Source organism: Antennarius striatus, chromosome 20 (assembly GCF_040054535.1).
Source record: "Antennarius striatus isolate MH-2024 chromosome 20, ASM4005453v1, whole genome shotgun sequence".
Classification (NCBI taxonomy): domain Eukaryota; kingdom Metazoa; phylum Chordata; class Actinopteri; order Lophiiformes; family Antennariidae; genus Antennarius; species Antennarius striatus.
The window spans coordinates 9,323,831-9,334,925 of record NC_090795.1 but is presented as its reverse complement, the minus strand read 5'-3'; the positions used below and the strand labels follow the sequence as shown (position 1 = coordinate 9,334,925).

The window sequence follows — 11,095 nt, the reverse complement described above, 5'->3', positions numbered from 1 at the left end:
GGGACCAGAGGTTTCGCTGATTCAAGAGCTGTGTCCGGCAAAATTGTCAGAGTGTGAACTGACAGTGGGGGGTGCTAGTTCACCTCCTGAGCACTGCTGAGGTGCCCTTGAGCAAGGCCTTGTTTCCTTTATAAGTTGCTCAATGGGACGCACCACGAAGGACCTGCCCGCCACTCTACCTCCCCATCACTTGCATGCCTACAGGCCCCTTGTATATGTGTGTGTGTGTGTGTATATATATATACATACATGTATACATATATATGTATACATATATCTCACAGATAATTTATATATATATATATATATCAGATAATTTATACACACATACACATATATATGTATACATGTATGTGTGTGTGTGTGTATATATATATATATATATATATATATATATATATATATATATATATATATATATATATATATATATATATATATATATATATATATATATATATATACTGTCTTGGTTCGTGGGACATGATGGCTGCCTGAAAACAGCTTCGGATTGATATAAATTGAAGCTGAACACCTATGAGGGAGGCTGGGACGATCTACTGATTTTTCTTCAAATGCATTTATTATTATTATTATTATTATTATTATTATTACAGCTGAAAACACGAGCGCCCACGCATAACGTAATAGGTCCACTTGAAAATGGTAATCCAAGGACCGATATATGCAAATTACATGTTATATTAATTAGTCACCGTTGAATAAAATTTTATACAGACATTTAAAAAAAAAGACGGACAATTAGCATAGGGCAAAGAAGTTGCAGCAAATCAGGGCAGCAGGCGCAGCAAAGCGCAGCCTGTCACCTCCCCTCTGTCAAGCTGTCAGATGACAGCGGCACACATGAACCTTAATGCTGCAGACGGAGTAGCTTATCCGTCAAAATAACATTTTCTCGGCGTTTTTATTCAAACAGGACAAGCAGTTAACGTGACATTCTTGTCATCTCCATGGAATAACTACAAAAACGTAGGAGGGCTGAGCCTTTTGCTAGTTCAGAGGTGCTGGCTAATGCTAGGAGTTGGCTTGCAGGCTAATGGAAGCTAGCGGCTTTGTGCTGTCAGTCGACTGTCGCTGGCTCACTGAGGTCGGATGAAGTAACGTTAGCTGATGCGCAAGACCATTGCATTACCCATTCAGCATCATTAACGTATTATATTAATAATTTGTTTCAGGTCTGTGTGATAATTTGGTCTCATTCGTCATAGGCCTTCACTTTATTCCTGTTATACATTTTACGAAATTAATGGTTGTTTGCTAGCTAGCCAGCTTGTTGGCTATGCTAACTCCACCTCTGAGAGCTGAAGGAAGGAAGCGAGGAGACTGACGATGTGGCCTGAGGGAAGCAGGGAGCTGGTAGACGAAGGGGAACATTAGCTTCAACACATTTTATTTCCTCTATTTCATTTTTATTTGTCGCGTTAAACTACAGGCTCAAGACTTGCTGACGTCCCGTTGGGGTGTTGAAAAGAATTGGGGCACTTGATTTTACGAGCTGGATAAATGAACAGAATTGACATCAGCGAGTCGTGAGCTGGTGGCCACAGAGCCAGCTTCAGGAGAAGACACTGTCCAGATTATCGCACAGACAGCCAGCAGCCTGTCCGCTTACTTAAAGATGGCTTCGGCGAGCAGCATTGCCGCATCTATTGCGAGCAAAACGAAGACCAAGAAGAAACATTTCGTAGCTCAAAAAGTGAAGCTCTTCCGTGCCAGCGACCCGCTACTCAGCGTAGTAATGTGGGGAGTCAACCATTCGGTGAGTCAGATCATCTAATGTCTATATGGTGATCACGTTCATGCTTCCCTCGATCCTTTGACGTAACACATTAAGCCTTGTTTGCTGTCAGCTAGAACCGTTTGTGTTACTGCATTTGATTGCAAAATACTTGATGACAGCTGACCAGGGGTTGACTAACAGTGCTGCCAATGCAAACGTGAGACTTTCTGCCACTGTGCTGAAATAGTTCAAGTCGTAACTGAAGTTTGCATTAACAAGCGCTGTACTCTTTAAATCTTATGATATTTGCACGATTTCTGATGTTGGTATGCACTGAAAATGTACGTGTGTCTGTCTGAGCAGGGAGTCTTTGGCTTCCTGTTGTGCACATGTAGGATAAGCTCCTAGGGCGCTGTGTCATGAGAGATCTTCCTAGTATGGACAGCTTATCTTTGCTCTCTGCTCCCTTTCTTTTCCTTTGCTGAATATTTGCACAAGGCCAATACTCAATTTTGGAGAGAGGGCATGTATGACAATAAATTGTAATAATGACAATAAATTGTAATTTTAATATTATATTGAGCTCCGAGGCAGATCCAGATATTTGTGCATCTGCATTGATTTGGTTGGAGAATCTTTTTTTAAATAAGACCACTTAAAATCAAACCATTAGCATAAGATTTTCTATGTATATGTTTCTATTATTAACCTCTGTTACACTGTAAACTGCAGCTGATATTTTTTGTTAGTTTTCAATGTGCTCTTTGCTGCAGCAGTTTAGAGTGACTTCTCATGATTTCAGCAACTGTTCCCTTTTAATGTATTAAAGATTATTTCCGTATTTGGCTAATGGTTCAGTAATTTAGTACCATTTGAGTCATAGCTAACATTTCATATTGCTTTGAGAACATGCTGTAGAAATAACTGTCTTGGGTTGAGAGTTTGAATATGTTTGAGTTTGTAGATCAGCTTTACATTTGGTATTTTGGAGGAGGAATGGTGGGGCATTTGGTAGTCAGAAGTGTGACAGTCACTAAGTGTGTTATTTTGGTTGAATTCGACTTTTGTTGAAAGTTGTACGTTCTTCTGAATTATCCAGTTTCTGGATAATCTAATATACGATGTATGTGATTTATTCTGACCATAGTTCAGTGTTTCCTGACTTGATGTGTTAATCCTGTGCATTAATCTTTCCAAAGATTCTAATTAATGAATTGTCTTCACACGTTGACAGTTTCACTATGAGACATATCAACTGTATATCAGCTTGAAAATCATCTGAGCAAGCACGCAAAATCCTTTCCTTCTAAGGTATGTTGGTAATGTAGTTTAGACGCGTCTTGGGTATTTGTTGAAAATCTCTTTATATCCAAACAAGAATCAGTAAAGCAAAGTGTTCTGACAGAAAAAGTACAAAGTACTGACTTAAATACTGTAGCTGTTGAGCCAGCCAGTCATTTCATGTGATGTGGATGACTGCACAACTACAGTGTTTAGTTTAGGTTGGGTCAAACATTACGAAATTCATACTCTGTCTTTTAAAGTCTTTTAAAGCATACCCTAGTTACCAGAGCTATTTGTTAATCGATTTTTATCCTAAGCAGACATCCTTGTATGTCACTGTAGATATAGTAAGTTTGTATTCAGACCAAAGATAGCATTGCAGAGTTAAAACTGGATTGTGTGGTATGATACAACTAGGAGAGTATCATCATTTCGTCTGTAAACAGCAGCTATGATGCTGACTGGTTTTTCCATTCTGGCCCGAGTTAAAAGAGATTTTCTGCATGGGCAGATGGCAAGAGTATTTAATCTCCCCTCTTGGCGAGATGTTCTGTTAGCATGATGCTGAAAGAACATAGAAGTTACATATAGAAACTCAGCAACTCTTGCACTCTTGACCAGCCAGTCTGATCATCAGAACACTTTTATATGATATAGTATGCATATTTTGGGGTTTTAATAAGCACTGTCAATCACATTTATATTATTATATTTTCAATTTGACAATACTTCTTCTCTTCCTTTCGGCTTTTCCCATCACCATTTAACCTTGTCTTCTGCATCCTCTTCTCTCACACCAACTACCTTCATGTCCTCCTTCATTTTGACTATACAGTATTGTAAATAAAATTCTTTGTTTACTCTGTTATTGTATTGATTAAGTGAGCTGTGATGACCTGTCATGACAAATCAAAGGAATTGCTCCTGCTGTCTGTCACAATAAATTATTTAAATTTTACAAAATGGTCTGCTAGTGTAATGTTAGTGTCTTCAGAAATGGTAACAAAATATAGTGAAATACAGTCTGGAATTTTTTATTACAACTTCTCTTTTCTTTTGTTACTCTTTTAATTTAGTGGAAACATGCTGCTGGCTTCAAATCCAGAATGAACTCACAAAATCAATTACATAGAGCTGTGGGAATAAATATGTGTTATTTGTACTTTTTTTAATTGAGTGTCAAAAATATTAGCAGGTTGTCACATTTTATCTTATTTTGCACCGTCATGCATTTTTCGTATAAAGGCTGTTTACCTTCAGGCTGTTCTTGTGGACTGGACAGAACAGGCCTGCCAACTGCACATTTTCTTCTCATGCCTTAGGTTGTCTCCCCTGCTGTTTTTCCCATTACTTGATAGGGTTCTCTGTTTTATAATTCACTTGCAAAATAAAAATGACATATAATATAGGTCATCTGGTTGAGTCACAGGGTTCCTGTCAGTTGAAGGCTGCAGTTTGGAAGACATAGATTCATTTTATGTACACTATATTTTAAAAAGTAGCTGCAGGCTGCAGCTGAATTAATTTTTGAAAATTAAATCAGACTGCAACATGTAAAAATATGCACATATTCTGCAAAATATAACCTCCACCCTTCAAAATCACAGTGACTTATCTGTCAAACAGCTTCCATTCTGGCCCTACCTGAAAACTGCACTTGTAACTTGTTGCTCTTTGAGCACAATATTGAAATAGCTGAACCTGTCAAGTATGAAGGGAGACCTGCTAATAATTAACCCACAAATCTAGACTATACAGTAGAGTCACAAATAACACCTGTCTACTTCTCTAATGAAGCCCTCCAGAGTCTGGGTCCTGCCCGAAGTTTCATCCTCAATGAGGGAGTTTTTTCTCGCCGCTGTCGCTTATGCTTGCTCTGGAGGGTCCTGTTGGGTTTCTCTGTCTGGTAAAGTGCTTTGAAATGTCTGCTGATGTGATTAAGCGCTATACAAATAATGGTTGATTGATTGATGAGTTGATAATGAAGCAAAGATGTAAGAACAAAGTTGAGTTCCAAGATGCATTAAAAAAAAAGAGACTTTAATGTGGCTCAGGACATTCAGTGAACGTCAACAGAATTATCCTTTGGATGTAAGATTTGAAATTTTATTACAGGTATATGTGGAAATGATTTTGTGACAGCTTGCCTAAAGTAAGATACCTTACCTGGTTGCCAGTTTGTACCCACTCATATTATGATTAATTCAGTGTGCATCCATCATACCCTGAATAACTTATATTGCTTTGGTCTTTACAGAAATACAGTGAAGTTTCACTCTTTTCCCAATTGCTGAGTTTATCTTCCTTGGTCCTTGACTGGTACAAACTAATAAATTAAAAGGCCTGTATGGACTGTATGTTCATTGACATTATAAAAACATATCAAAAACAGTTACTGATTCTTCAGCCATTAAATATTATTTAGTTAATACTACGCTGTCTGATTCTTATAAATTTGATTTAATGTATTTTCCCCTTGTCGTGTCATCCTGTCTACCTGACTACCCCCCCACCCCCACCCCTTTTCTGTGTCCTGCCTCTCTGTGACTCATAGTAGTTGTGTCTGGTCCTGTGGATTGCATAAGAGGGGATTCTATAAATATCTATTCAGCTAATATGCATGATGATTTTGTGTGAAGAAACAGAAAAGCCAGAGCCTTATATCCAGGCACCCAGAAAAAAAAAAAGATTGAGTGAAAATGACTTTTGTTACCTCTGCCAATGAGGCTGTTCATTCTCGTTTGTTGGTTTGTCATTTTGTCTGCAGGAAGCTCCTGGCTTATTTTCATGAAACATGGGAACAGAATGTAGAATGGAACAAGTAAAAGCCCAAATGTTGCAGTGAATCCAAATATTAATTCAGATGCAAAAATTATTTTCCATTAATGCAAAGGAAAATTATGTTGTTGGTTGTCCCTTCCTACCCTGTTTGAATGAGCTAAACAATGGATTTATCAAAAGACTTTTAAGGTGGAGGCTACAACGCCACTGCAAAGGACTTATACCTGGAAATTTTTGAAACACAGCAAAGCAGTGATAAGAAGACTGGCAGATGGTGAATGTTTATTGAGATTTGATCTGTGCTTCAGCCACGTTTTGAATGTGGCTGCACAGTTCATAAATACAGCTTTTTGTTTTACTGCTTAAATAACTCGCAATAGTTGATGCAGTGTGAACAAGGAAATATTTTAAGTCCTGGAAGCAGGTCCACCCTAATTATTTGAGTACATTGTTAAATCAAATGCATCTGGACAGTAGTGGCACTACAGGTAGTGTCTTTACCGGTTATAACCTCAGTTGCATGGTAACAACAGTAACATCATTGTTTCCCGAATTAACAAATTTTTCTATTTGTTTAGCTCTTTTACTGATCATGTACTGTGTGATCATCCACCCAAGTGGTCCTTGTCCAGTTGAGCTTAGTGCAGCAGTCATAAATAAAGCTGCTGATTGAGCTATTGAATTTTGACTTAACTTAGTTTGTCCTCCTGAGATGGTCCTAGTTTAAATTGAGCCTCATGCAGACATTGCTAAAGTGCACACACACAAATATACACAATGATTGCATTGCAAATGAGAATAGGGAGTAGAGCATAATGTTCGGTAAACAATACATTTTATTATATCACAAGAGGTCTGATCACTGGTCTCTTGCTATGAAGTAACTTCATTGCTGTGAGTTTATTGGATCTATCTACAGATTTACATATTAAAGAAGAGTGAAATATTGGCTGGCTAGGGAGGTATATATTGTTCCAATGATGTTATTCTAGTACATCTATCCCAAAAAATGTTAGCAAAATATTACAGATTTTGTTTGTTCCCTCATACATGCAGTTTCATGTTAACATGCATACATGTGCCCATGTCTGTGTGTGGTATTCCTTCATCCTTTGTTTTATTACCACAGCACATTACTTTTCTCAATACAGGGTGACATTTTGCTGAGCATCATAATTAGACGAGCAGGACGGGCCACATACCATAAGCTCTGAGCTCAGCCAGTCTAAACCACTGTATCCTATAATGTGTGTCCTTTCGTATCACTGACTTCATTACAGATTTGCTGAGCTGTCTGGGTTGGTAAATTGTCCTGGTGATGACATCTACCTATTTCAAATTTAATCATTTTGTTTCCTCTTAGAAAGTATATCTGTATGTCTTTTTGTAAGGAGGCATTTTTTGTGAATAAAATTTACACTGTTCAGTTTTATTTAAGGTTTCGTTTACATTTACTTTCAGGAACACTTGAATGTGTGTGATTGAGAGACCGTTACAGTCATAAATAGATATCAAAGAACTGTTGGCTTCCAATGAAAATGCAAATATCTATCAGTTATGGGGTGACTGTCTGTTTTATAACAATCCTGGAGATGTTTTGCTCAGGCTGTTGGTTGCGTGTGACCATGGCCATTTGTCTCTTAGTCTCACTCTCTTGCACCCGTTCATATGCAGCAGTCCTTTCACATTAGCACTGCTCCACTTTGATCACTTGTGTGTCTTCATTATGGCTGACCTCTCCACCCAGTGGTTGAAAGCAGAGGGAGAAAATGGAGTTAAAGTTACCACTGACACAAAAGCCAAAGTTCTTTCTCAGCATTGAGCAATAGACAAGTCATGGTCACATATTAAGTCAATGTACAAGGGCAGGTCATAGTCCTTTTTTTAAAACACTGGGAACATTTTCAAGAATTAAAACATCTTAGTTTTTTTATATTCACAGTATAAAAATGTTTAATTTTTAGGAAGGCGGGTATTAATAATTAAAAGGTGCGTATTTTCATAATACATTTTCATGTTTTATTTTCCAGTGTGTCAGACAGTATACCACAAGAGTGATTATTACAGCAATATCTTATTAGTTTGTGCCTTAAATAAACAACATGCCCAGACAACAACACTATGAGTCGGCTCAACCCAGGGTAAAAAAATGACTGTTCACTGATAGGTGGTTGGAGGGAGAGAAATAGGGTGGCTGGCAGAAACCATCCAACAATTCCATTGAGGTGCATCGTGAGGCGTGTTTGTGCCGTAATAACAGTGATTATTAATTTAATTCCCGTCGACCAAATGCTGGTGGTCCTCTGTCAGGCAGTGACAAGTAGAACACAGTATGCTGACTGACTTTGTTTCTGTCACAACTTCTGCTGACTTAACATGAACAAGCGAATGTTATCTCGTCAGTATCATGTTATTAAACCCATGTTGATATGTGGGATTTGACAGTTATCTATTAATATATCATAGTGCTAACTTACTCTGATTGGTTCTTAAGTTTTGTCGAATTGATCTTAAATAATTCTACTAACACTATATTCATATTTACATGGTACATATACTTAAGTTGACAGGCTGGTGTATTGGTGTTTTGTGAAGGGTCCCAAACATTGTTTTTTTCTGTCTTGGTCCAAACCTCTTTTACATTTAAAATGACAGCATACACACTGGTTTAGTGGGTTAGTAAAATTCCTTCACTGAAGTAGTTGTTTAATGTGTTCATGTATGTATTCTTTCATTTTAAAGGTATCTAGAAAGATCTCAAAGGTCATTGCATTAAACCTTAAACTACTTTTTCTCTACCCTATTTTGTGGTATAAAAAGCATGATGTACTAGACAATCAATTCCTTACACTGATAGCATTGTTGCAGTGTGTATTTTGATTTCCACCTGAAAGGGCTTGAGTTAAATTCTAGGATAAGATGTATTATTCTTTGTGTATTTATTGTTAATGTTGCTAAATGCTATGAATGGTACTGAGATTCGTAACTGGTCAGGTGATGATGTCATTGCCTGGTTAAATGGTCAGTGAAAGGTCATTTCCGCAGTCAGCACTATTGACTACAGCAGTTTGTAACCTTTGATTCTCACAATCTGATTTGTAAAGGGCACATTTTCATTTAGCGGGGTGTGTCTATACAACAGCTGTCCAGGGTACAATTTCATATCATCAAATAAAAATAAAACAAATGCACGTGAAAGATCTCAAAAAATTGAATGGGGGCCCCGACTTACCACAAACTAAATCCAAATTATATCCAGGATGGAAATAAAATCAAAATGTTGCATCATCGAATCTTGAATTAATTACAATGGTAATGGTCTTTGCTTTGAATTTGGATTGATAGTAGAAACTTGTTCCCACTTGTTCAAGCCAAAAGGGAAAATTTTAACCAGTTCACCACTTGAATCACCTCCACTTCCCACTCTTGCTGTGACAGCAGCCTCTGTCTCACCCTCTTCAGAAAACTCTAGGTCCTGTCACCAGGAGCAAGACGATCAAATCTCACATCCCTGTTAGTTGGAATACACACCCATGCCTTGTTTGTGTCTGTACCACACACAGTCGAGTCGCTGAAGCTTAAAACTAAGGTTTTCAGCTAGCTGACAGTTTCCCATTAGCTGTGGCCCAAGTTGTTGGACTTAAAAACATTTTCAAGCTGAACACTTTATCTTTCAAATCAGTTTATCATAACTTTAGAGATATTGTATCTAATGGTGTATGGTATGGAGAGGAGAAAACTGCAGGAAATTGGTAAAAAAAAAACAACATTTAGACTATGAACACTTAATCTATCTATACCTACAAATGTAATAAGTTAATGTTACAAGCTGCTCTGTTTTCTGGAAATATCCGGCATACAGGACACTATTGAGGTTGATGGGGAATATGACAATCTGACATACAACATAGCATTGCCAATGTTAAGAAATATCTCTGAAACAGCATACAAGAGACTTTTTGTAATTTTTTTAGTCATACAATTTCAGTGAGTGCTGCGGTGTAATCTTAATAATTTTGCGGTCCAAACTGGAAGTGAGTGTAACTTTAAGACTTTGTAAATGTAAAACTTGACAGTGGTCTTCAGTTCTTCAATGTAAGCATTTCAAAACACTTGTCTTTAATTATTCACTTGCAGTCACATGAGACCTTAGTGAAGTCCATGGACAAATCAGAGGTTGTGATGCTGCCAATATTTATCAGTTCATGGGTTACAATAAAATAAATACATTTATTTGTGGAATAAGGTAAGATAGTACTTTACTGATCCCCATGGGGAAATTTCAAGAAAAAAGGGGTCACTTAAATACTTGAAATTAAGTGAATCTATATATGTTAAAAAAAAAGGTTGCCTTGAGTGAAAAACCATTCAGACCATTTCTTACTGAAGCAGAATCTATTTTTTGTCATGTTGGGTTTGCTCACACCTGCCCCAGTCTCAGCCTCTGCACCATTGCTTGAACTGACAACAGTTGGAGTTTTTTTTCTATGTTATTGGGTTTTTTTGTAGTAGATTGTGAGTCTGATTGCATGCCTGAGTAGTCTTTCTTTTTTCCTTTCTCACATTGGGAGTTTTCCACTTTAATAATATTTTCATTGCCCTGATACATTTTGCTGCTAAGAAATAATCCTGTACTTTTTTATTGGATTTCTTTTTTTTTTTTGCAAGGAAAAGGTCTTTTGATAACACTGTCATCACTTACAGTGGGCTGTAATCCACGTCCTCTGTCGTTGCTCGTAGAGATAAGACTGTGCCATGCTGCTGACAGAGCACACTCTCTTTACCAACTTCCTGCCCTGTAAAGTAACAGCACACACTTGCTTCACTCTGGGCCGGAAAATCTGTCATCTTCACCATGGAGACAAACAGGAAGTGGTGGTGTGAATTTTGGCAGCAAATTTTGATAGCTGCAGGAACAAAACTGATTATGTTGGAGACATCTGAATAAGCAAAACACATGAACAGTGTGCACTTGAAGGAAGCTGAGATAAGAACCGAGCAGGAAAAAAAAAAGATGTTGTTTCATGTGATTAATTTCTCCAAGTAACCATTTGGTTGATGTACCGGATTAGCTACATCTTCGTCTCAATAACTTTTAAAGTGAGTGTTGTAAGGATTGCCATGCAAACCAAAAATTGCTTTGTTATAATGTCAAAAACATGATCTGGTAAAATTATTGTACCTCATCAGCCAGTAGGCAGTCTCACAAAAATTAATTTCATGCTCTCCTTTCAGATTTTAGGGTTAAGATCAAATAGTTTGCGGTTAAATGCAGTAACAGGAATAATC

The 11,095-nt window shown here is 37.4% G+C and overlaps 1 protein-coding gene across 4 annotated transcripts in view; it reads left to right on the top strand.

Annotated features, from left to right (window-relative positions):
- The first annotated feature begins 855 nt into the window (after positions 1-855).
- The window catches only part of pip4k2aa (phosphatidylinositol-5-phosphate 4-kinase, type II, alpha a), a 29,474-nt gene continuing 19,234 nt past the window's right edge, over positions 856-11,095 (top strand). For all 4 annotated transcript variants that reach the window (XM_068344002.1, XM_068344001.1, XM_068344003.1 and 1 more), the window contains exon 1: positions 856-1,780. In XM_068344002.1, the coding sequence (XP_068200103.1) occupies positions 1,640-1,780 (141 nt within the window). In that variant the 5' untranslated portion in view covers positions 856-1,639. The remainder of the gene's footprint in view (positions 1,781-11,095) is intronic.